Genomic DNA, 26,913 nt, shown 5'->3' on the forward strand with positions numbered 1-26,913 from the left:
GAAGATTTTTATTGATATAGTGTGTGTATGCACTATAATAAACAACGGGTAAACTTAAAATAAAAAAATAAATACATGTAAATAAATAAATAAATAAATAAAACATTGCCATCCAGCGCATATGGACTGAATGCTCTGAATAATATTTCTGGGGTCATAAATTAGTTTGACATTAAAAAATTTCGCTTGCAAATATTGATTTAAATGAGATAAATATACTCAGAGTATTTGATTTACAAATTGTGAAATAAAGATATAGAAATATATATTATAATTGTCGTTAATTTTAGTATGTCAAAACACAGCTCATAATAACAAATTAGTTCAAAGTTTATGCGGTTTTAATCGATTAAAATATTACGCAATAGGTGAATCAGTCAAGCAAGCAAGCTTGGGTTGACAATAACTTATTTCTAAACATGGCAAGTGTCAATAAAGATCTGGTAAAAGAAAGGAAATCGGCAACATTCGACAAGGAATTGCTGACAGAGATATTGTACAACGGAAAAGAGGGAGTAAAGAGACGTCGTTACTTGCGTAAGTTTTACATTACAACCAGAGATGCTGGAATAATTCAGAAGTTCATGAACTAGAACGTCGCGTTGAAGCTAACTCTTATATTCATATAAACAGTAACTGCAAAACATTGTACTGTTACATCCAGAGAATAGTTTCAAGTTTTAGAGTTTAATGATTATTTAAATCGGAAATTTAGGCAATCAATTACATTTCTTTAACTTACCATATTTAAATATTTTTAACAAATGTTACTGTAAAGTATTATTTTATACAATCCATATTATTTATTTAACATCATTAGTTAAGGTATAACATAGAAAACAATGTGCATTTTGATTAAACATTACCAACGGTTGAAAGCTTTACTGCCATTTTGTTACATGGGTGATTTTATTTATAAAATTTACCCTAAAACACATTTTCTAGACAAATTCCCAGAAAGAATTTTACGTATAATATATATTTATTCTAATATTGAAGATATTAAATGGATTACCAGGCCTTGTGAAGAAACGTGTTGTCACTATTGTGACAACGACGATTAATGATATGATACATGTATTCAAGGAGTACATTTATAAAACATTAAAGAATTGCAATGAAAGTGTCACTTTGTTTATATGATTTGGGGCTTTTCAGTGGCAAAATTGGTATAAATGCAACTTGGGATGCATCATGTTTAAGTCTTTATTGCTAACATAGTGGGCCGTTTAAAATGATAACATAACTTAAGATGGGCTGTGTGGAGATAAATGCTGATACAATTTTGCTTCAACTTGTTTTTGCACAAGGTTATTATCTAGAATGTAAATCTTTCTGTGTTATGTCATATTGGTGTCCTAGTTTTTAACACACTTACACAGATAATGTGACCAATTAGCGATGATTTTTTTATATTCAACAAGGAAACCTCAGGGCCATGTACATGAATCAACCATTTTCGAGGACATAATTCCATTATAATATATTTAAAAAATAATTAATCATTTAAATCATAAGAAACATAGCCGTAATAAATTATATCGCATTAGGTAGCCATAATGACACATTTTTGGCTACATATTCAGTGCACCAGCTAGTCCTTAATGGAAGGGCACAGCACCTTGCCACGCCCAGATTCCACCCTGCCCCATTAGACAATTGTCATGCCATTTTTTTGACTACAATCACGTTATTATAAAGATTTTTTTTATTTGAAGTTTGAATTCAGTACCTCAGTTTTCACAGTGAAACTAGTAATATTAATTATTTAAACAATGTTAAAAATGAAAATTCATGTACAATCAAAAACATGTATGTATATACTTTTTACAGGACATGTTATTTGAAAAGGTTTATATGTACACTTGTGCTGAAGTGCCTTGTTAAAAAAAGAGCAATTGTCCTTTTCAAATCCTAGGTGGAGTACAGATAGTCATGGTAAAAAATAAAGAACATTGTTTTAGATAACATAGCCATTATGATACATTTAATTTAGCATAGTAATTTAAACACTGCTAGAGAAAAAATGTTGTGCAAATATTACTGAAAAATTAACATAGCCATGAGAACAAATGCTTTCATATAACGAAGACTTGATTACATTTTTAGGGAGTATGATAACAGTTGGTGGTAATTTTCAGAGAACACTGCCATGTTGGGTCCTATTCACACGTTTTGTAACTGGGCTCAATGCATGTGTGTACAGTATGGTCTCAAATTAGCCTGTGCAGTCGGTATAGGCATATCAGGGACAACACTTTCCTCCTAGACTGGGTTTTTGTTAAAGCAAGACTTTCTTTAAACACAAAAAGTCCATGAAAGCAGAAAGAGTTGTCCCTGATCAGCCTGTGCAGACTGAACAGGCTAATCTGGAATGACATTTTTTGCACATGCATTAAGCCCAGTTTTTCCCAGAAAGATGCTCAGGTGTAACAAGATAATGAGTTCATGAATTGAGCCAGGTGTAACAAGATAATGAGTTCATGAATTGAGCCAGGTGTAACAAGATAATGAGTTCATGAATTGAGCCAGGTGTAACAAGATAATGAGTTCATGAATTGAGCGGAAAACAAATTTCAGAGAACATAGCCATACAGGATCCGTACTTGAAGTCGCTGACGCCATGGTGGAATCGAGATCGCGAGACGCACTACGACATCGCGCTCAAAAAGGCCGTGTATCTAAACCAGCTGATGGAGAAAATGAACATCACTGCCCCTATTGATATGTTCATACTACGCGAGTGAGTTAAAGTTTTGGTTTGAAATTACTGCTACATCATTTATGTTTGTTGCATGAAATTTCATGATTTAAATGTTGTTGTTATTTTCATCAATTTTTGAAAAAAAAGAAATGGGTGTCAATCATTTTCCAATGTTTTTGTGTTAAATTCTGGATTGGTCACCCACAAAAAAAAGAAAATTAATTTTCCATGAATAATAATAATTAAAAATATTATTTACCCTTTACCTCTTAGATACGTATTTAACCCTTTCCACTTGATATGTATTGAAACCTTTACCACTTAGATACATATTAAACCCTTTACCTCTTAGATACGTATTAAACCCTTTACCACTTAGATAAGTATTAAACCCTTTACCACTCATAATTGATTAAACCCTTTACCACTTAGATTGGTATTAAACCCTTTACCACTTAGATACGTATTAAACCCTTTGCCACTTAGATACGTATTTTCACGCAATTGTAGACCCTTTAAAAGAAGTTACATTTAATTAAAGACCTTTCTTATTAGATTCAAGTTTTAAAGGCTTCAATTCCAACCCTTAGTTACTGATAAGCGGCAAACAGCATAAAACCTGAACAGACTGCGAGTTACTTGCAGGCTGTTCTGGTTTTATGCTATTTGCATATAGCCATTTTCACTTTTCTTCTTACAGGGGAAAGGGATAGTAATGATTTTACAATATTATTAATTTTACAATTGATACAATACAATCTTTTTAAATGATCAATATTTTGTTATGAGCTTAGCAGGTATATTATATACAAAAATTATTTCATAGGAAAATCGAACTGTGTAACAGTGTGATTTTGTGGTGAGTCATTAAGTGAATATATAGAAGTAAAATTAATATAGGATTTTTGTTTATTTTTGTTATTGTAACTTGTATATATCAATACTGAAAGGGACACATAAACATATTTTCATGACTGCTTTGGTTTGAGAAAATCAGGATATGCTCTTACCATTTAAAGAAACAAGGGAACCAATGAGCTTATTGTGCATCAGAGTTTTTTGGTTCACAATCAGGGCTGTTATAGTCAACCATTCCAAATGTAAACAACTATATATTTTACACAGTCTCTAAAAATTCCCAATTTAAGGTTTCACCAAGAAAATGAAATAAATTAATCACAACATTTAGTTAAACTCCAGCGCTATAAGTTTAATCTAATTTAAGTTAATATATGATTGAACACTCTATTATTCACAATTTAAAGTCTTTGTTAGCAAAAAAAACAATGGACATCACTGATTTCCCAATATCAGTCAAAATTACTGGATTTTTCACAATCCCCATTGACCTGGAACCATTCCAAAAATGGTGAAAGAAACAACACTGTGCGATATATTCAAGTGTGCAATAGATTCAACTATAATGTATATATAACCCGGGCTATTCTATTCCAGGGCGGCTGCATGCCAGGAGAACAACCCCCTCGGTCTGCACCAGGTGATGTTCATACCCACCATAGAGAAGCAGGGAACCAAAGAACAGATTGAGAAGTTCCTGCCGCCTGCCCGGGCAATGAAATACATCGGCACGTACGCACAGACAGAGCTGGGCCACGGTATGTTAACCATTTCCCGCTCAGAAGTTAACCCTTTGCATGCTGGGAAATTTGCTGTCTGCTAAAATGTTGTCTGCTGAATTCTGAAATATGCTTTTCTTTGATTTTTTTCAAAGAATACTATCAGAATAGCAAACAGTTTGGATCAAGATCAGACGCCACGTTTTGTGGCGTCTGATCTTGATCCAAACTGTTTGCAAAAGCCTTTAAAATTCGGTTCCAGCACTGAAAGAGTTAAAAGTGAAAATGAATATATGTAACCTGCAGAACAGCCTGCAGTAACTCACAGTCTGTTCAAGTTTTATGCTGTTTGCTTCTTATCAGTACCATAGAGTTGGAAATGAAGCCTTTAAACTTAAATCCAGTAAGAAAGGTATTTAACTTTATTTTATAAGGGACTGCAAACACTTCATAGACTTAAAGTGCCTATCTAACTGGTGAAGGGTGTATGGTCTTTTCAATTTACAAAGCTTTTAACATTCTTTACAAAGAAGTTTAAATGTTCAGGTAGCTTTATGGTTACTTATTAAACTTTTAGGTTTTAGTACTTTATTTTAATTCACAATTGATTGCTTAATTAAGCAATTGTATTTATATGAGCAAAACAGTCATTTTTCATAATCTATATTGCTGTACAGGACACAGGCTTTTTCCTGGTTAATGTATCATTGTGTCCAGTATAAACACTTTTTTGCTATGCCACTTGTGAGCTTCATTTGCAATTAAGGTAGCGCACCCCTAATGGCAACCTATCCAAATATAATCTAATGTATTATTTTCTTAATCAGCATCGTTTCACTGAACTACATGCAAATTTTTAGGTAGGCTTTTCATGCTTTAAAAAAAAATATACTGAATTTTTCAAAACCACCCCCACGCTCGGCTTGTGTCCAGTTTATTTGCACTCCTGGGGTATATGAAAGTTCCATAGTTCATCCAGATTTCCAAATATGGGCATGCAGTTGGTGTTTACAGATGCAGTAAAGTTCTTTAAAATTTTAACAAGATGAAATAAGTGTCCTTTTACTGACATTTATTTTTTATAACGTGTTATCTATGGAAGAGCGCCATAAAATGTAATTCGTTTCAGCCAAGTAGAAATAAGGGTTGGTTAAAAACAAAGTGTCATAAAATTCAAAATAGTATCATTTAAGTATTATTTTGAACTAAGTTTTTATAGATACACTATATACAGCAAAAATACCAAGAAATAGAGAGATTTACCATTTGCTTTTTTAAATAGAAATGCAACATGCATGATTCGTATTTTTAGCAGTAAATCACCAAATTTAGCCAAAACGTTTTAATTTTAAAAATTGAAGAACGTGCATAAAAATATGCAACATATTTAACAATAAACATAGCTTATATGCTATATTAAATCAAATTACGTTAGAAAACAAATAAAATGCGCCGCAAAAAGTATGCGACGTCGGCAGGATTCGAATCTGCGCTGGAAGATCCCAAAAGATTTCTGGTCTATTGCCTTAACCACTCGGCCACGACACTTTCACATTAGGAAAGCCTTAAATTAGATATAAATAAGTAAACAGTTAAAAAGGCTCTACGATCTTTGAAGAAATCACGAAATTGTATTTTTTCAGATGATATTTGGATCAAAGTCCATATTTATTGTGAAAATAATGTATTATAAAGGAATTACGTAAACATATATAAAAATTCGAAGTTTGAAAAAAATGAAATTCATTTCTCGGAAATAACCTATCATTGAAGATCGGCAATGATCGTAAAATAAATTGCGGGAAATCATTACGGGTGCGCTACTTAAATCACATTTTGATTTATGATAAGCTTCAAAACTAATTTTTGCACTAATAAACTGCCAGTAACGCATATTTAACCTTTTTTTAATTCAAGGCACATTTATCAGAGGACTGGAAACCACAGCAACCTATGACCCAAAAACAGAGGAATTTATTATCAATAGTCCAACATTGACTTCCATGAAATATTGGCCGGGCTCATGTGAGTAAAATAGAGCTTTAGGGCTTTGTTATTATAGTGCATTTCATGTCATTGTAGTGCATTGCATTTAGTTATTGCGCATTTTATGTGTTAAATTAAATTGCATTGCATATAGTCTTAGTGAATTGCATGTAATTATAATGGATTGCATGCAATTATAGTGCATTGAATGTAATTATAGTGCATTGCTTGAAATTATAGTGCATTGCATTAAATTGTAGTGATTTGCATAAAATCTTAGTACATTCTATGTAATTATAGTGCTTTGCGTGTACACATGTAGTTATAGTGCAAAAATGTCATAATAGTGCAAAGCATGACATTATAGTGCAATGCCTTTAATTGTAGTGAATTGTATGTCATTATAGTGAATTGGATGTATATTATCATGCATTGCGTGTTATAAAAGTTCATGGCATACTATTATAATTTATTGCATATAATTAATTCAATGTAGTGCATTTCGATCATGTAATTGTAGTGGATTGCATTATAGATCAGAGTTCTTATTTTTCATCCTTTACAAATATATTTGTGAGCAAAACATCAGTTATGGTGTGTGCAACATTCAACTAAACTGGAGTTTTAAATAAAGTTTAGTGTGATTAAAGATGGGTAATAGGCTGACGTTATGATGAGGTTTATGACGGCAAGGCAAATCAGGTTACTATTGATAACCATGATACCTTTCATGATGATGATAATGATGGTCATGAAAAGAAAATTTATGATGATAATAATGACATCTATATATTCCAGTGGGTAAGACCTCCAACCATGTGATACTGATGGCTCAGCTGCACTCCCAGGGGAAGAACCATGGTATTCATGCCTTCGTGGTCCAGATCAGGAGCCTTGAGGATCACAGACCTCTCCCTGGTACTGTGACTTCATTTTATTCCATTGTTTAAAATGAGACCATGTCATAAACATTGGAATGTGTTTAATGTTTATACCCAGGTTAAAAAAAGTGGCCATATCTTTAAAATAAGAATGTGTCTTAATATTTTACCATGGTTAAAAATAAGACCATGTCTTAAAAATAAGAATGTGCTTTTATATTATAACACAGTTAAATATGAGACCATGTCTTAAAAATAATGCTTTATCTTTATGTTATAATATGGTTTAAATTGAGAGCGTGTCTTACAAATTAGAATGTGCCTTAACATTTTTCCATGGTTTAAAATGAGGCCATGTCTTACAAATTAGAATGTGCCTTAATATTTTACAATGGTTAAAAATGAGACCATGTCTTACAAATTAGAATGTGCGTTAATGTTTTACCATGGTTAAAAAGTGACCATGTCTTAAAAGTTAGAATGTGCCTTAATATTGTACCATGGTTAAAAATAAGACCATGTCTTAAAAATTAGATTGTGCATTAATATTTTACCATGGTTTCAAATGAGACCATGTCTTACAAATTAGAATGTGCTTTTATATTATAACACAGTTAATTATGAGACCATGTCTTAAAATTTATAATGAGCATTAATATTTGAAAATGGTTTGTAGAGACAATGGCTTAAAATAGAAAGTGACTTAATATTGTGTTTATGACGAGAAATGTCTTTTAAATGATAATGAGCCTTAAAAGTAAACCATGCCAAAAAGATGAGTCTGTCCAAGAATTAGATCATGCCTTGATCTAATGCCTTAAAATAAGACCATGCTTTAATGTACACTGAAGCTTTATTTTGTCTTGAAATTTAAAGAGTGCTTAAAAAGACCATGTCTTAAAAAGATTGTACTTCAAATATTCATTGTATGAATGTCTTATGCTTTTTAAAGGGCAAGATCCTATCTTTGCTGAAATCCCCTGCTTAAAATTGTATATTTCTCCTATATTTACTTTAAAAAGTTTGAACAACCATTTCCGTGTCAGCCATGTTGACACCATGGTGAAAAAACATTTTTCTACAACCCCACCCACTTGTGACCCTTGTTTTTATCCTATATAGGAATAACGGTGGGGGACATTGGAAACAAGTTGGGCTATGAAGGCATGGACAATGGTTTCCTGATGTTCAACAATGTTCGCGTACCCAGGGATGCCATGCTTATGAGATACTCTAGGGTTTGTATTAATTATTTAGCAAGAATGTTAATACATAAAGGATATGAAAAGAGTTGCCATTTAATATCATATTTATTTAAAGAATTTAAAAATTGTGTTTTTTCAGTTTAAATTAATTTATTTTTGCGTGATTGCATAGAAAATCTAAGGGCTTTTGTGAAACGCTCTCGCATCAGTTTCCTGGGATTAGAACCAGTACTTAGTGTCTTTGGGGGAAATTTAAAGAACACTTCCACAGTGGGGATCAAACCCTTGACCTCCTGATCGCTAGGCGGACACCATATCCACTACACTACTTTGACCTGAATTGTGTAAATAAGCAAATCTATAAAGAGTTTACCAAACATTATCTTGGAGGAGTTAAATACATAATGCTATGTATGACAACTCCTGTCAGATCCTATCGGTATTAAAGTTCACAGATAAGCTATTGTTTCAATTTTAGAAATGATGTTGTGTTTATCATACTGGATATTTGGGAATGGATAGATTTGGGAGCCTGTTAAAAACTTGCAATCACTTGTTTCCCTTAAGGTCGAGAGAGATGGTACGTATGTTCCGCCAAAGAACGCGAAAATTGCATACGGATCCATGGTGTTCATTCGAGCCATGATCGTGGGTGACATGGGGCGCTCGCTCGCCCAGGCATCGGTCATCGCCATTAGATACAGCGCTGTTAGAAGACAGACAGAAATAAGACCCGGGTAATTTGGGTTGGCCATTCTTCTGTGCTCAAAGTATTTTATTCTGAACTATAATCATTTGCTTCTTAACTTGGATTTTGTTTCTTTCCTCATGTTGTAATTTTGCCTTACTGCAAACAAGTCCCTTAAATAGGTTTTGGCTTGTTTAGATATGATGCATTCATTCTTTTTTTAATCAATTTTATTTTGAATTTTCATTTTGGTACTGTGAAGGAATACCTGTAAAGAGGTGTTTATTTGCATTCAGCAGTCTCTTGGTAAAAGATTGGATGAGCTTCACTTTCAATTACTGTTCTCTAAAATTTGGCTATTCCACAGTTTTAACAGGTCGCTTTAAGAGGCGTTACTTTACATTCAGCAGTTATTTGGTTTTAAGATTGGATGTGCTTCACTTTCAATTACTGTTCCCTGACATTTTTCAGGGGCGAAGAACCCCAGGTGATTGACTACCAGACGCAGCAGGAGAAGTTATTTCCACTGCTGGCTGCCTCCTATGCATACATATTCATGGGGTATCACATGGCAGTTGAGTACTTCAGGGTCACTGCCGAGATTGAGCGTGGAAACATGGAGGAAATGCAGTCGGTAAGGTGTTGTTATGTTTCAGGCTTTTCCTCAAAGGCCTTTAATCACAATCGCACCACAGTGTCAGGAATTTTCAGTTCAGGAACACCGTTGTACCTTAGTTTCCAATTATTAATTGTGTGTGGTTTTTATAGCTCTTGAATAATGTAGAATAATGTTTAATAAAGGGACACATCAAATTAAGAAAAAATCGAACCTGTTACAAACGTTTGGTCTATGTTTTCTTGAGTTCCAAATTATGTTTAGCTGTTCATATTGCCTTTTGTTCTTAGTTTTACTTTCTACTCTCAGTTCATCAGTTCAGCATGCTTTTTTTACCTCCATGTTTAAATTAAGCTCCACACTTTTACACTTTTTGAACGTTTGTTTGATCTGTTCAGATTAAGTTCCACATTAACCTTTTCCTTCAGTTTGTACTAAAGGCCCAAAATTTGTTTTTATTTTTAGGTTTCCATGGCATAGTGAATATGATGTCCCCCTAGTGACTGGGATGAAATAGGTTTAACGCGAGAGCATTTCAATAAGCGTTTTTCTTTCTATGCAATCAAGCTGAAAAATAGGTTTAAATTACTTTTAGCTCCATGCTCTGGCAGCCGGTCTTAAAGCCCTTTCTTCGGACTTGGCCAGTAGCGGGGTAGACCGTCTGAGGGTCTCATGCGGAGGTCATGGTTACTCTCTTGCCAGCGGGCTACCCAAGATCTTTACAAATATCACGCCAGCAATGACATATGAGGGAGAGAACACAGTCATGTACCTACAGTGTGCAAGGTATTGGGGTATATCAACACTAAATTTAGTAGTCAAAATTTACAGTAGCAATGAACATTAATCTGTATAGCATTGTTTAAAATAAAGGAGCTTTTTTATGGGAAAACTGGGTTTAATGTATGTGCGTAAAGTGCCATACCAGATTAACCTGTGCACAGGCTATTACGGGAAATCCCTAAAAGCAGAAAGTGATGTCCCTGAATACTTCAATACCTGCATTTACTGCATTAAGCACAGTTTTTCAGATTGAGACTCATTTATCTAAAATAATGCTATTTGGATTTATGAACAAATGGATTCTCATGTGGTTCCGATAAATTTGACAACTGCAGTAAGTGGTGATTAGCCGCAGATGTAGGTACTCACACAATGAAGCCCCTGACAGGGAAGGACTGTAGAGCCAAAACAAAATAATGGCATACATACATTAAAAAAGATCCTAATACTAAACATTTTGCTCAGAAATGTTATTGTGCCAATTATGTTTGAAGGACAGCAAGCAGAAAAATGTAAAATTTATTTAATTTATTTTTCATGTGAAGACTTAATTCCTATGTGTAATCACAATATCAGTATCATGTTCTGTAGATTATTATCCCTGCCGAAAAAAAATTCGGAGGGGATATAGTAATTGGTCAAGTGCAGTGACTTGAACCACAATTCTATCTACCTTAGTTTTTGAATTATCTCCCCTTTTAAATAATTTTAAAGTTAATTTTGGCCGGAGCATAACTCTAAATCTACTAAAGGGATTTACTTGAAACTTGAAATTTAAACAGATGGCAACTAGGAGAAGTGCAGTGTCCAAGAACCATAACTCTATCTACCTTAGTTTTTTAATTATCTCCCCTTTTATATAATTTTAAAGTAAATTTTTGTCCGGAGCATAACTCTGAATCTACTGAAGGGATTTACTTGAAACTTGAAATATAAACAGATGGCAAGTAGGAGAAGTGCAGTGACTGAGAACTATAACTCTATCTACCTTAGTGTTTGAATTATATCCCTTTATTTAATTTCAAAGTAAATTTTTGTCTGGAGCATAATGAATTATCTCCCTTTATTTGTTTTTACAAATATTATTCTACTCTCTAAAACAAATGTTGTCATACAAGCAAACACATTTCGGCGGGGATTTGGCACTACTGTGACAAGCTCATGTTGTCTTTACAAAGTGTCATAAATTCTTTCGTTTTAAAACAAACAAATAATCGTAAATAAAAATGTGGCATTTTTATTAGACTTGAATTTTCAGGACTTTGATGATCAATAATTTCACATGTTTTCCTATTCCAGGTACCTTATTAAGATGTATGCCCAGGTGGCAAGTGGTCAGCAGCTTTCTGGGTTCATAAGTTACCTTAGCAACAAGCCCCGCCCACACAGCGGGGTCAATGAGGCTCTCAAACTAGAGGACTTGATTGAGTTGTATGAACATGCGGCATCCAGGTAGACATGCACTTGTATCACACACATACTTAGATCAATACTCTGACTCAACTTTGATTTTTTCTCTAATTTTTCTCCAATTTTTACCCTTTACCACTTAGATAGGTATTTAACCCTTTACCACGTAGATATACATATATAACCCTTTACCACTTAGATACGTATATTACCCTTTACCACTTAGATACGTATATAACCCTTTACCACTTAGATATGTATATAACCCTTTACCACTTAGATACGTATATAACCCTTTACCACTTAGATACGTATATAACCCTTTACCACTTACATATGTATATAACCCTTTACCTCTTAGATATGTATATAACCTTTTACCAATTAGATATGTATTTTTACGCATTTGTTATCCCTTAGAAAGTAAAATTTAATTTAAGACCTTTCTTACTAAATTCTAGTTTTATAGGCTTCATTTCCAATCCTTAGTTACTGATGAGCAGCAAACAACACAAAACCTGAACAGACTTTGAGTGATTCGCAGGCTGTTCTGGTTTTATGCTGTTTGCAAAAGCCATTTTAACTTTGCTTCTTATAAGGTTAAGATGAGTTGAACATCATGCTCAATTTGATGTTCATAAAAACTGTTTTCAGTTTTGAGTCCGACTCAGCCCTGAGCAGGGATTATGTGCATATTTGTATTGCTGAGATTTTAGATTGTTCATGGTCTTCCCGACATTCTCAATACTTTGTTACAGTTGTGTAAGCAATCACAAAGCGCAGTTTTTCTCAACAGAAATTTTGATTTTTTATCTTTAATTTATATTTTAGCCTGGATCTGGGAAAACCAGGCTCAATTCATGTGCAAAACTGGATCTGGGAAAACCAGGCTCAATTCATGTGCAAAACTGGATCTGGGAAAACCAGGCTCAATTCATGTGCAAAACTGTTAACCCAGATTAGCCTGTGCAGTCTTCTATACAGGCTATTCATGGAAGATACTTTCTACCTAGACTGAATTATTAATTACAAGAGACTAACTAAACAAATTTTTAAAAACGTTATTCGTTGTATTAAGGTCCGTGTTCACAAAGCGTTTCTCATTCCTAATTTCTAGATTGATCCAAGGTGTGGCCATGAAGATGCAGTCATTGATGAAAAGCGGGAAACCAGAGGAGGTCGCCCGTAACATGTGCAGCGTTCAGATGGTGCAGGCATCCAAGGTACGGGAAGTGATTCCTTGGAAACTATGAAGATTCCTGTATAGCAGACTTGAGTTATACAAGTTTTTACTGATCTTGTATGGTGGGATACAGGGTCAGTAAGTTAATGTTAATATACTACCCTCAGGGTCCCTGTATCACACTGTAAAGAATCAGTAAGAAATTGACATCATTGAGTACTGTTTCTGCCATTAAAGAGTTGAGTTTTGAAAAATTACAAATTTAAAAAAAAAAAGTCATCAAGTCAAGTAAGCAAAACAGAATGAAAGCGAAGTTGCTCTCTTGATGATGAAAAATGTTTCATATCGCCGCTGTCGTTCTCAAACCTCGTAGCTCCAAAATAATTGTTTTTTTCGTCTTTTCCGAATATATGAAGTTTGGCGCGTGTTTTGTGCTATATCTCGTAGCTGTACGCTAATCAGAGCCCTTGAAAAAGCCGCGTGACGGCAAAAAGTCGTAGAGACATCATTTCACCTATAGGTACGTCATTTCGTTTGGACAAATTTGACAACAACGTTTTTATTTTATATTTTCAGCTACGAGGTTTCCTATCACGACGAATTGTCGTAACTCATTAAAATGACAAAACTGTAGTGAAGCTACCAATTCTGAATAGCAGTATGACTTATCAGTATGACTCACGCGTCTACGGCTTATGCCGTATTTTGCAGCTTCATTTGTTTGGTATTTTTACAGAATTTCAATTGCTAAAACATCGTTATAAAAGAATGTGACGTTTTTTCTCTCTCCTGAAAAGTTGCCATTTTTTAGCTACGAGGTTTGAGAACGACAGCAACGATATATTGGTTAATTAATGGATGATTACCATTTGGAATCAGTAAAATAGTGATGTGTTTGTAACGTTTGTATTCAATAATTTAGATAATAATTAGAGTACTGCTATAGTGTTTATGTTTCGGTAATTTGCCTGCATGGTGTATAAGCTTTTGCTTCCAGGGAACCCAGGGGTGGTATTCCAGAAACATCTTAAGTCATTTCTTAAATAATTTCACTTAAGTTCAAAATTACAATATTTTGTATTTCTTTACTAAATAAGGAAATTTGGTATTCCTAAAATAACATTGGCATAATGATGTTATTTAAATGTCTATCTTGATGCCATCTATTGCAATTTGAAATGAAACACTTAAGAAAATTTCCCAATTTAAGGATAATAATAAAATTAAACTTAATATGCTTCTGGAATACGACCCCTGGTTTGAATGCCAGGGAAGTAAATATTATTCAAAATGTTATAGATTTGTTAGTAAACATATTCAATGACGGATGTTCAAAACTAAGAAAATCTTGTAACTAGTCCTTAATGTTATAAAAGGACTAAACATAGCTGTATTATTTTTATTACATTATCTTTTTGATATAGTAACATAATTGAAGGTAGCCAAAGAACTAAAAAAGGTGAGTTTAAGATGTTAGTAAATTACAAACCTTAATCTTTTTGTTCAATATTCCAGTGTCAAGTTTATATTTTAGAAGTAATTGATGATAAAAAAGTTCAACCATGAGGAGGTCAGAGAGATTTATGGACAAACTCTGTGTAGATAAATGGCCAGTATAACAATGATTTTATTGCCCATGTTCATAGAAAAATGGGCTTGTAAAAGATAAAGAATTTTGAAAAATAAAGAAAGAAAAAAAAGATGACAATAAAACAACCTTGGACCATATGACCAAAAGGTTTAAAAAAATTATCAAAACAAAACAATTAAGAAAATAAATAAATAATAATAATAAAAAATCAGAGAAAAAAATAGCCTTTGACCTTTTGACCCTCAGATGCACAGTGCAGCCTATGTGGTGAGGACGTTTGCAATGACCATCCAGGCCAAGGTCACTGACCCGAACCTTGCCAAGGTGATGACCACCCTATGCCAGGTTTTCGCTGTGGACGGCATACTGCAAAAGACAGGATATTTCTTGATGGTATTTATATCCATTTTGGTTTTGTCATCGTAGCAGTATTTTTCTTTTTGGTGACCATCTTGAATTTTTCAAAATGTTCACAATTCTGGCAGCAGAGCGTCATTAAGATTCTATGAGTACAAAATGTTCCGATACAAAAATGAAAACTGCCACAAATTGATTCGATTTGTTATCTAGCCCTCTACCATTTTTCCAAGACATGCCGGCTGGTATTGGTGATCTTAAAGCATTTTAACCCTTAACCAGTAAGATACGTATTTTGACGCATTTGTTGTCCCTTAGAAAGTTACATTTGATTAAATACCTTTCTTACTAAATTCAAGTTTTAAAGGCTTCATTTTAAAACCTTAGTTACTGATCAGCAGCAAACAGCATAAAACCTGTACAGACTGCGAGTTACTCGCCATTTTCACTTTGCTCCTTAAGGGTTAACCCTTTGCATGCTGGGAAATTTGTCGTCTGCAAAAATGTCGTCTGCTGAATTTCTAAAATTAGCATTTTCTTTGATTTTTTTCAAAGAATACTATCAGAATAGCAAACAGTTTGGATCCTGATGAACGCCACATTCTGTGGCGTCTCATCTGGATCCAAACTGTTTGCAAAGGCCTTCATAATTCGGTTCCAGCACTGAAAGGTTTAATTGAGCCCACTGCTGGTGTAGACTGCATTGTTGGATTTTCCCTTCTGTGTCTGTTTGTGTGTCCAATGTTAGTTCAATCTTAAGACATATATGGTCAAATGTGGTCATTATGCAACTTTCTGACCTAGGGACATAATTGTTGCAAGAGACACTGCGTCTCATCCTGCTGATCACTTATGGCAAGTTATATGAAAATTAATCCATATAGCACAAAGCTATGCTCGAGACAAAGTGTCTAGTACAAGTTTCCTATATTTGACCTTTGACCTTCAATTGTGACCTTGCTTTTGAACCCTGGTTGTTTCGCCTGAGACTCTGTCTCATCACTAATTGCAAGCTATTTGAAAATCCTTCCCTGCTTGACAAAGTTGTGCTCAGGACAAACGTTTCCTACAGCATGCCTGCTGGCTCGGGTGTTCCCCATAGAACGGCCACAATTTAAAAATGTGTGTAAACAAAATGTCGTACTCTTGATGCCAAAGCTCATCTGGACTCGTATTGTCTTGAGTATAACTTTGTCTGGCACAGATGGATTATATAATAACTTGACAATAACTGGGTCACTAGCTTAGAAGTTAAGATAAAAAAATATTATTATATCAGTGGAGCTCTGTGAAAACAGGGTTGAACGCATGTGTGTAAAGTGTCCCAGATTAGCCTGTGTGGTCCACACAGGCTAATAGGGGACGACACTTTCCCCTTTTATGGTATTTTTTGTTGAAGGAAGTTCTTAGTCTGTTCTGAGTGAAAATCCAGTTTAGGCAGAAAATTGTCATCCCTGATAAGCCTGTGCAGACTTCACAGGCTAATTTTGGATGACACTTCATGCACATGTGTTAAGCCCCAGTTTCCCTGAGTGAGGCTCATCATAAATAAATATCTTTCAGGATGGTTTCTTGAGTGGCAAGCAGGCACAGATGTTGGCAGAAAGGCAGATGGCTTTGTTTGCAGAGATCAGACCCAATGCCGTTGCTCTGGTGGACGCTTTTGATTACCCAGACGAGGTAAGCAAATAGGAAACAAAATTGGATCTTTTAATTGGACTATAAAACTATTTTGAAACTGAAACATTTCAATTTTGTGATGCTGTTTTTCTAGATGAGATGATTTAAATAAATCAACAAAGATAATTTGATAGCCATGACAATGACGACAAAAATTCAATTTAGGTCCTTCAGGAGTGAGTTTGCATCTTGATGAAATTTCTTTAATTTGGTCTAATATTGCTTAATTTAATATAAATAAATAAGTATTTCAGTAAAGTAAAATATGCTAAAAAGGAAGATGCAATTATGTAGTAATTAAGTTTGTGTATTGATAATTATTACATAGTTAAAACATAAGACATATGGTAAAATAAGTATATGCATGAACATGTCTTTGTTAATTGATTGTATCATAAAGTAAGACTAAATAAAAAACTTTGAAACAGGAAAAAAAAGAACTTAAATAAGAATATTAAAATCAATTTAATATAATTTATACCTATTTATTTTAACTCAATTGCATCAAACTCCTTAACCCTATTGAAACACTTTCGAGTCCATTTCCTGGGTAGGACTAGTACTTTAGGGTAGATCTAAAGAACGTTCCCACAGTAGGGATTGAGCAAATGACCTCTTGGTTGCTAGACTGATACCATATTCACTACGTAACCGCGTCCTCTAATATTGTATTGAATAATACACAAAAGAAGCTGAACTGGTTTAAAAATATCAAAATTTATGCAATATACTATTACATAGTTTATAAAAATTTGTTTAGATTGTTACTGGGGTATATTTTCTATCCTGTATTCAGGTGCTACAGAGCTGTTTAGGCCGCTATGATGGCAATGTCTACGAAGCCCTGTTTGAGTACGCAAAGAACTCCCCCCTCAATAAGGCTGATGTAAGCATGCTTACTGTTGTTCCTCGTTCTGGGGTCTGTGCTTAATGCATTGGGAAAAAATTGTCCCAGATGAGCCTGTGCAGTGCAAACAGGTTAATATGCAGCGACACTTTCCGCCTAATTGGATTTTTGCTATGAAAAGACTTTCTTTTAACGAAATATACCATATCAGGTATATTCAGCAGAGCACTTGTCCATTTGAACGTCTCAAAGCTTGTGTTTTGAGCCCCTTTTTGTGACCACTGTGTGGATCTTGCACAAACTTTCACAGTTGAATGACCTTAATGTGTAGATGATCTTAAAAAAAAAACACAAATTGTTTGATGAGTTTGCAGAATTATTCCTCATTTGTCTGTTTTTCCACTACATTGTATATAATTTTTAATATAGAGTCCCATAGTTGTTTGCGTTTCAAAGCCTCTTTAACTACTGGTGGATCTTGCTTAAACTTTCACAGGTGCATGACCCTTATATGGAAATAATCCCATAGAGATGTATACCTCGGATACGTTTTGGCAGAATAATGGCCGCTTGTCTGGTTTTTACGTTGTGAAGCTTGTGTTTGTAAGTCTTATTAGCTCGGCCCTTTTTGGAGAAAACCTGAGGTATTGTCATAGCCAGTTCGTTGTCCGCCATCCGCATCGTGCTAAAACCTTAACATTGGCTCTAAAATCAAAGTGCTTCCACCTACAACATTGAAACATTATATGTAGCTGCACCTGGATGAGTTCCACATGCCACACCCATTTCTGGGTCACAAGGTGAAAGGTCAGGTCACTGTGACCTCTAATATTCTTCTGACAAGCTTTCATTTATTCAAAACTGCACCCACAGCCAAGCATTGGCACCTGCTATGCGGTGCACTTGTATAAACACTGTGGTGATCTTGGACAAACTTTCACAGTTGGATGACCTAAATGTGTAGATGATAATAAGGAAATTAATTTTGTCTGATCTGGTTTGGCAGAATGAGGGCACTTATGTGTGTTTTTTCACAATTGAATATACAGTCAAACAATTTTTTGGCTTAAACTTCTCTTTACCTATTGGGTGAATTTCGCTTAAGCTTTCACAGTTAATGTGTAGATGATCGTTGTACAAATATTTTATTTTTTGGTAGTTTTGGCAGAATTATGGCCCTTTGGTCTGTTTTTCCACTTTAGAATGCATAGTCACACAATTTTGTGTTTTCATCTCCTGTTTAACTATTGGGTGGATATTGCTAAAACTTTCAGAGTTGAATGGTTTTTCTTAGCTCGGCTGTTTCCTGAGAAAACCCGAGGTATTGTCATAGTCAGCTCGTCTTGTAGTGTCCGTCATCGTGTCTGTCGTCGTGTCCGTCATCGTGTAGTCCGCGTCGTGCTAAAACCTTAACATTTTGTCAAGGTTTTGAACATTAGCTTTAAAATCAAAGTGCTTAAACCTACAACTTTGAAACTTCATATGTAGCTGCACCTTGATGAGTTCTACATGGCACACCCATTTTTGGGTCACTAGGTCAAAGGTCAAGGTCACTGTGACCTTCAAAAAAAATAAAATCTGTCAAGCTTTCATTTATTCAAAACTGCACCCGCAGCCAAGCGTGGCACCTGTTATGCGGTGCTCTTGTTACTTGATGAACTTAAAGAAGTGTTTTGATCTGCAACAAGTTTTGGCATAATTATTGCACTTTGTTTTTCCAATGCAGAATACATAGTCACACAGTTTTGTGTGTTTAAGCCCTCTTTAACTATTGGGTTGGATATTGCTCAAACTTTCACAGTTGAATGATTTTAATTTGCAGATGATCTTATAGAAAGGAATATTGACTTTGACCAGTCTTCAGAACTGGATGAATTGTTGCCCTAAATCGTTTGTCCTCTGCAGCATATATGTGTATAATACATACCTTACTATAAATAGTAACAAATTTGTACAGTTGTTCATGCCATTATCACCATCGCGGGGTCATTATAAATATTCGGCCCTAGGGTTGATTATTTATATTTGGCCCTCAGAATGTGTGCGCGTGACGTTCAACTGGAAAAAAATGGCGTCTACATCAGTCTTAGCCATAAAGAAGTAAAACATCTACTGGTTATTGTTTTACTCACCGAAGTTGTGTAATATTAATGTTTATTTTCGTAAAATTTAATTTGCTTCCATGACGAGTTAAAATTCGGGACACATTTCTTCATCGCCATCCATCTTTTCCATTTAAAAGCACTGGATGTTAGCAGGCAATTCTTTGTGGATAGACATTCTTTGATCAACTGACAAAGTAACGACTTATTCATCAAAGAAATTACCCTTTTAATTCAACATCAATTTCCTTCGAATAGTTAAAGAACAATTCACTGACACTTTTCTTAAATTTAGATTTCTAATCCATCAATTGTTAAACAAAACATCGCGTTATTCGAGTAGATCTACATTCAACATTTTAACGAAATCGAAAATCTCACCAGTTTCATTCCAGTTTTATATCCCAACACTGTTATTCACATTCATAATATTATAATAATCTTAAAAAATATTTAACAGTTAAATAAAAACACTCTAAGTCCGATTTGTTGTTGTCCTTAAATCCAAAGCGTCTAGCTAGTTTCGTCATTTCAATTACGTCACATGAGATACATCATAAATTGCGTAATCAATTCAATGAAAATATAAGTACGGAAAGCTGGCTCTTCATATATTTTAGTGAAGAACTAGTATGATTTTATGACTCAAAACCTGTGTCAATCTATAATTAAGTATAAAAGTAAGATAAATATTATAGACGTTAATACACTGCTGAGCCAGGCCGGGCAGTGATAATCGGCCCCAGGTTGCAAACGGCCCTCCGGCCATTATGCTCCCTGTAAGCCGATTATCACTGCCTGGCCCGGCTCAGCCGTGTATTATCCTCTTAAGTATTTAACCCTTTCCCCCATAAGAAGCAAAGTGAAAATGGCTTTTTTCAACCAGCATAAAACCAGGACATCCTGATAGAAACTCGCAGTCTTTCAGGTTTTATGCGGTTTGCTGCTCATCAGTATCTAAGGGTAATAAATGATGCCTTTATAACCTGAATTAAGTAAGAAAGGTCTTTAATAGAATTTAACTTTCTAAAGGACTGCAGATGCGTAAAAATACGTATCTAAGAGGGAAAGGGACTATCAACTATAAATATGCTCTCGATTCATTGTCTTGGAAATCAGTGCTTGTTATGTTTAATCTTAAAATGCTCCCAGAGTGAGGTTTCCAGTCTGTTGTATTTTATATCTTACTGCAGCCTTTAAAGGGGTTGTTACTTCATAATGGTAGTGTTTTTCAAGTCTGACTGCAACACTGTATGATTACATTCTTTGCTACACCTCACTGATGCTTTGAAATTTGTTTAAGCCATTTGTTTTTGATATGCAAGATTAAAAGAGTTGGCATTTGAACACTAATTTGAATTCCTGAAAAAAATGGCCAAATAAAATAATGTATCCTGATTTCATTTTTGTTGCTTTTTTGTGCCAAGCCCATGGTGAATCACACTGACTTGAATTTTCACCAGATAACAGTGTACCATTAATCATGATCATTATTCTTAATTTGTTTGCAGGTTTTACCATCCTACCACACTGTTTTGAAGCCACTGATTCAAGGGGAGTCATCTGCACCTGCTGCAAGACTGTAATTGTCTCCCTTGACAAGAAAGCAAAGTTGACTCCTTTTTCCAACTTCGTACATTAGTGCAATGTGTAAGATAGAATTAATTTTTGAATTGTTGGGGCCACATTTAGAAAAAAAAGACAGGAACTATAAATATTGATACATACAAAAAATTACTAAAGTAAATAGTATGCATGTATAAATCATTGTTATACTTCATCACATGAGAGACAAAGAGTGCGAGCCATAGGTAAACGACAGTCCTACACTCAGCATATATGGTGAATATGTGATCATAACTATATGTCTTCACCCTTTACCACTTATATACTTATTTTTACACATTTGTAGTCCCTTAGAAAGTTAAATTTAAGACCTTTCTTACTAGATTCAAGTTTTAAATGCTTCATTTCCAACCCTTAGATACTGATGAGCAGCAAACAGCATAAAACCTGAACAGACTGTGAGTTACTTGCAGGCTGTTCTGGTTTTATTCTGTTTGCACATAGCCATTCTCACCTTGCTTCTAATAGGGAAAGGGTTAAACTGTATAGTTAGTTTCAGTCAAAATCAGATAAGTATTTTCACAATCACTTCTAATAATGTACATGTATAGACTTATGAAGATTGAATAGCTATAATGCTCTTTAAGTCTTTTTATTATGGAATCCATTTTAATGATTGTTTTGTTATATATGTTACTGTATTTAATCAGTTATTTTTTGTATATAAATCCTAGAGTTAATTGTCTTTTAGATAGGCATATTTATTAGCAGTTTTGTGTCATATGCTTTATGTATAAGGTAATAACTAAAAAGAAAAAAAAGAAATATTAAGTAAATTATATTTATAGTAAATTGGGTACATCATATGAAAAGTTTGAAAACAGAAAATCTAACATTTCGATGGAAGATTTGTATTAACTCTTTTTCTTATATTGTTAAGATTATTTTATTTTTACTTTTTAAAATAATTACTTTAAGAATTGTGTAATTTTTATTGACATTATTATATTTGATGTAAGAATGCATTAAATAGCAACTGTTGATAGATTTATACAGAATTAATTTATTTGTTCACTTGTTATTTATACAAATAATTTGTTGATTTATAAAAAATAAACCATGTGTAATAAGTATACATGTAGCTGATTTGTTACACACCGAGTAAGATGCACAGCAAAGATAGGATTTTGCAATCAATGCCAAGAAATTCTCAGGTTTTGTTTATAAAACATAATAAGAATGCCACAAATAAGTCAATATTTATTGCACATAAATTAGCAATCCCATTAAAATACAATCAAAATAGGTAATGTATACATACTTCAAATACCTGGTATCGCAAAGTTGTGATGATTTTAAAAAGATTGATAGCATGTATTAATACTTAACACTCAGCAATCTATACATATTACTATGATATTACACTCAGCAATCTAAACATATCACTGTGATATTACACTCAGCAATCTATACATATCACTGTGATATTACACTCAGCAATCTATACATATCACTGTGATATTACACTCAGCAATCTATACATATCACTGTGATATTACACTCAGCAATCTATACATATCACTGTGATATTACACTCAGCAATCTATACATATCACTGTGATATAACACTATATTATAACCATTCAACATGAACACACAAGCAAATAAGTTACATAATATGTTATCATAAGGACCTCTGGGAATTTTGAATTCCTCAAAAAGATGTATTGTCACTTTTATGTGTACACAAATTTCTTATGGTAAATAAATACAAAAATTCATCAATTTTAAATGTGATGATTGCATAACTCGTTGAAAACAATCATAATTTGGATTTAAGACATTACAAATTGTAAAGACCACAAAGCCTATATATACACAAACTAACAAGAAATTCAAGGCTATTTGGTCTCAGCTGCAATGTCTGCAAATATTCCAATATTAGCGGATTTCAGTGCCTTCTCTTCTCCCACAGTGTCGATGATCATCTGTCGAGCCTCGGACCGGCTCATGTCACCACGACACAGCAATAGGTTGATCATCTGCTCTAGACGGATATCAGGAAACTTCTTCATGATGCCCTGCATTGAATTTAGAGTAACACATTTAAGTGAAAAATTTAACCTAAGGAAAAATATTAACAACTCAAAAATAAGATCATCTGCTTTAGACAGGTATCAGGAAACGTCTTCATGAGATCCTCCATTGAATGCAGAGTGAAGAGTGGAAAATTATACTAAAGTGAAGAATTGAACCCAAGGAAATATAAACTCTTAAGAAAAAAAAATCTCCTCTGCTTGAGATGGATATCTGTAAACTTCTTCATGATGCCCTGCATTGAACAGAGAATGAAAAATACACTAAAGAATTTTACCAAAGGAAATATTTAGTCTAAGGAAAAAATATTTATTCAACCACAAATTAGATCATTTGCTCCAGAACATATCCATAAATTAAATGGAGAATGAAGATTTGGACTACCGATAAGAATGAGACCAAAATTTAACCTTATGAAATGATTTACACCCCCAACAAATAACATAATTCAAGAAAGATTTCAAACTTAAAGAAAATTAAAGTTTGAAACCATGGTAAATATTATCAAGGGAAAAGTACTGATTTAAGCCAAGGAGGCTATCATTCTCAATGATAATAGCTTAGACCTAACTGAAACAAGCAGAAAAAAAGCCTGAGCTATTAAAGTACCATGTTTTTTGGATATCTCTCAAATACTGTCATCTTCGATTGTAATCATAGAATGTACCTAAAAAAACTGAAATATTTGGCGATAATAGAAAATGGTCTCACCTTGCGAAAGAATATGTTTGTTCAATACATTTTACATGGTTGTTATTTTAAGTGACTTGTACATATTTGTGTGTTTGATAGGGGTGGGTTGGACGATGAAATATTTTACGAAAAACTGTACAGAAATGTGTTAGTGTATAGAGGATATTTGTAGGGTTTTCATATATTATCAATTTTAAATGACAAGTGATCAGAGAAATGATATTTTCAAGAGTGGCACAGCTAAAAGTTTAAACATTTATGTTCTACTATTATAGGTAAATGAAAATTGCTTATCTACAGAAAACAACAAATTTCACTTTTATTCAATGCTTTTTCCATTGGTGATTTACATATAAAAAAGTTAAACTGGACAATTGTGCCAAAAAGATGACGTCATGACATTAAATGACGCCAATTCGCAGTAAAACAGTGACAATTATTGATTATTTTCACTGTTATTTTTCATTGTTTCAAACAGTGAATTATCATTTTTAAATCTTTGATATTTCGTTATAAAAATCGAATAAAAGCATTTAAATAAAAAAAATTCATGTGTACATACAGCAATTTCCAGTGACAGCATGGAGGTGTCCTTCAATTTCAGGCTCTCTGCCATCATGGGAAGTACCGAGAATGTAGCATCCTGGAAAAAAATCATGCATGTATCAGTGCAAGCAATATGGAACAAACCCAATATGCACGCCTTAGTATTTGTGTTATAATTATGCCCTCTTATATTGCCTCCAAATGACTTGAAAGAGAAAGCAAACAAGAACAAGAGATGTGTTTGTCAGAAACACAGTGCCCCCTATGGTGCCGCTTTGAAGCCATATATTTGACCTTTGACCTAGAAGGATGACCTTGACCTTTCACCACTCGAAAATGTGCAGCTCCATAAGATACACATGCATGCCAAATATGAAGTTTCTATTTTCAATATTGCAAAAGTTATGACCAAGTTAAGTGACAGACACACACAATGACAGAAAGACAGGCCAAAAACAATATGCCCACTAACATTCGATGGGGGGGCATATCAATTTGAATTGATATCCCCTGCCAAATAAATTTTATTTATTGATGGGTGCAGATAGATCAACAGGCCCATACCTGTAAAATAACGAAGTAAAGGAATACTGTTTGCAATTCTCCTCATTGATATCTATACACCATTTAATTTTCATGTTGAATTTTTTAAAAATTTATTTATATACCACATTTATATAGCGCCTTTTTCATACTCGAGATGTGCGTTCAAAGGCGCTTTACATTTTGTCCCTGATCATTGGGTCATAAGTCGTCCGCTAACATCTTGGCGCAGTATGCAGCCACGGCACATTGCTTATTTCCCTCACAGGTACCCATTTATACACCTGGGTGGAGAGGACCAGATGTGGGATAAATTTCTTGCTCAAGGAAATTCCAGTGGTCAAGGCGGGATTCGAACCCGGGACCTCTCGATTCCTAAGCCAGCGTTCTACCATTAGACCACTGCTCCCACTAAATCTTATTATGTATATGAGATAAAGCCCTGAAAAGTTACATCAAAAACATCACCGGACATAAACTCTTCTTTATGAATTGTCAGGTTAGGGTTCTTTCTCATGGCACAGTCTCCTCATTAAAATCTATACATCCATGAAATTTCATGTAAAAATCTTGTTAAGTATCTGAGATATAGCCCTGAAAAGTTACATCATACTAAAACAACTAAATGCAACAACTCTCATTTAAGAAGGTGTATGGTCATGGTTCTTGTGTACGACACTTCAACTCATATATATCTATTGTACATGTACACACATGAAGTTTCATGTTAAAAATAGATGGACAGTCAGACAATGCCAAAACTATATCCCTCCGCCTTCGTCAAATGATAAAAACATATGATTTATAATTATGAGATAAATAGAAAAATAATTTTGGGATAAATTTAAAGATAATTTTATCAACAATTCAACAACGGTAACAGACACTACAAGTTGAACAACTAACAATATAAATGTGTGTAAAACAATGCAAGAAAAGATTAAAACAAAACAAAATTGTGATTAACATTAATATAATTTACATATTTTCTTCCAGTACAGGTCTGAAAATAAAAACAGCATTATTGTACAATTTTATAAACTGGTATAACAAAGTCCCTGTGACTTGTCATGTTGTAAAAATCCACTGTTATTTGAGAGAGGGTAGGGTAATGGTTTTTGTGCATGGCATTTCTCCTCGTTGATATCTACACTCCCATTAAGTTTCATGCTGTAATCTTATATATTCTCTGAGATAAAGCCCTGAAAAGTTGTGACAAACAGTCATCATACAAAAACAACAACGGGCGATCACTCTAACTTGAGAAAGTGTAGTGTTATGCTTTTAGTGCATGTCACTTCTCTTCATTGGTATCTTTACCAATAAAGTTTCATGTTGAAATCTTATATAGTTTTAGAGATATAGCCCTGAAAAGTTTGTGACAGACTGTTATCACAAAAAAACAGCCAAGGGCAATAACTCTTATTGGAGAAATGGTAGGGCTATGTCCAGTGCATGACACTTCTCCTCATTAATAGTTTCTGAGATATAGCCCTAAAAAGTTTGTGACAGACGGATTGACGGAAAACGCCAAAATTATTTCCAACCACTTTTGGCAGGGGTTGATAATAAATGTTATATAACTTATCGGTATTTAGAATTATTTTTCCAATAATAGAAGACACATGGTGATTTGATATGGTGTCGAAGTAAATAGATAAATAAACCAAACAATCCACACTTCAACAAGTTCCATGAATTCCAGGACTCAGCGAAAGCCCTGAATCTTTTAATGACAACAAAGTTTTTAATCACTCAATTATAACTGGCCCAAAGTCATTTAACTGGCAAACCAAAAACAAGAAATTTCTGAACAAGAATTGATAATAGCCAACAAATGAGACCGGTATTATGGAAA

At 34.0% G+C, this 26,913-nt stretch overlaps 2 protein-coding genes across 21 annotated transcripts in view; one reads left to right on the forward strand and one right to left on the reverse strand.

Annotated features, from left to right (window-relative positions):
- The first annotated feature begins 12 nt into the window (after window positions 1-12).
- LOC127848339 (peroxisomal acyl-coenzyme A oxidase 1-like) lies at window positions 13-22,309 on the forward strand. Its single transcript, XM_052380754.1, has 16 exons — window positions 13-48; window positions 369-537; window positions 2,581-2,743; window positions 4,160-4,320; window positions 6,199-6,306; window positions 7,066-7,185; window positions 8,271-8,386; window positions 8,921-9,090; window positions 9,513-9,675; window positions 10,253-10,443; window positions 11,740-11,892; window positions 12,968-13,073; window positions 14,871-15,017; window positions 16,545-16,661; window positions 17,458-17,547; window positions 21,122-22,309. Exons 1-16 carry the CDS (start codon window positions 28-30, stop codon window positions 21,194-21,196), a joined length of 2,070 nt encoding a protein of 689 aa, XP_052236714.1. The 5' UTR covers window positions 13-27; the 3' UTR covers window positions 21,197-22,309.
- A 114-nt stretch (window positions 22,310-22,423) lies between these two features.
- The window catches only part of LOC127848338 (exocyst complex component 3-like), a 37,261-nt gene continuing 32,771 nt past the window's right edge, over window positions 22,424-26,913 (reverse strand). For 19 of the 20 annotated variants that reach the window (XM_052380735.1, XM_052380732.1, XM_052380733.1 and 16 more), the window contains 3 exons: window positions 26,038-26,058; window positions 24,529-24,609; window positions 22,424-23,257 (listed from right to left, as the gene is read on the reverse strand). In XM_052380735.1, the coding sequence (XP_052236695.1) occupies window positions 23,078-23,257; window positions 24,529-24,609; window positions 26,038-26,058 (282 nt within the window). In that variant the 3' untranslated portion in view covers window positions 22,424-23,077. The remainder of the gene's footprint in view (window positions 23,258-24,528; window positions 24,610-26,037; window positions 26,059-26,913) is intronic. The other variant, XM_052380736.1, reaches the window with a different exon arrangement.

Source organism: Dreissena polymorpha, chromosome 10, assembly GCF_020536995.1.
Source record: "Dreissena polymorpha isolate Duluth1 chromosome 10, UMN_Dpol_1.0, whole genome shotgun sequence".
NCBI lineage: Eukaryota > Metazoa > Mollusca > Bivalvia > Myida > Dreissenidae > Dreissena > Dreissena polymorpha.

Excerpts from the sequence above, each read along its gene's own strand:
- LOC127848339 (XM_052380754.1), top strand. The coding sequence starts at position 28 with ATGCACTATAATAAACAACGG. Across the intron at positions 7,186-8,270 it reads GGATCACAGACCTCTCCCTG|GAATAACGGTGGGGGACATT; the intron begins GTACTGTGACTT and ends TATCCTATATAG. Across the intron at positions 9,091-9,512 it reads CAGACAGAAATAAGACCCGG|GGGCGAAGAACCCCAGGTGA; the intron begins GTAATTTGGGTT and ends GACATTTTTCAG.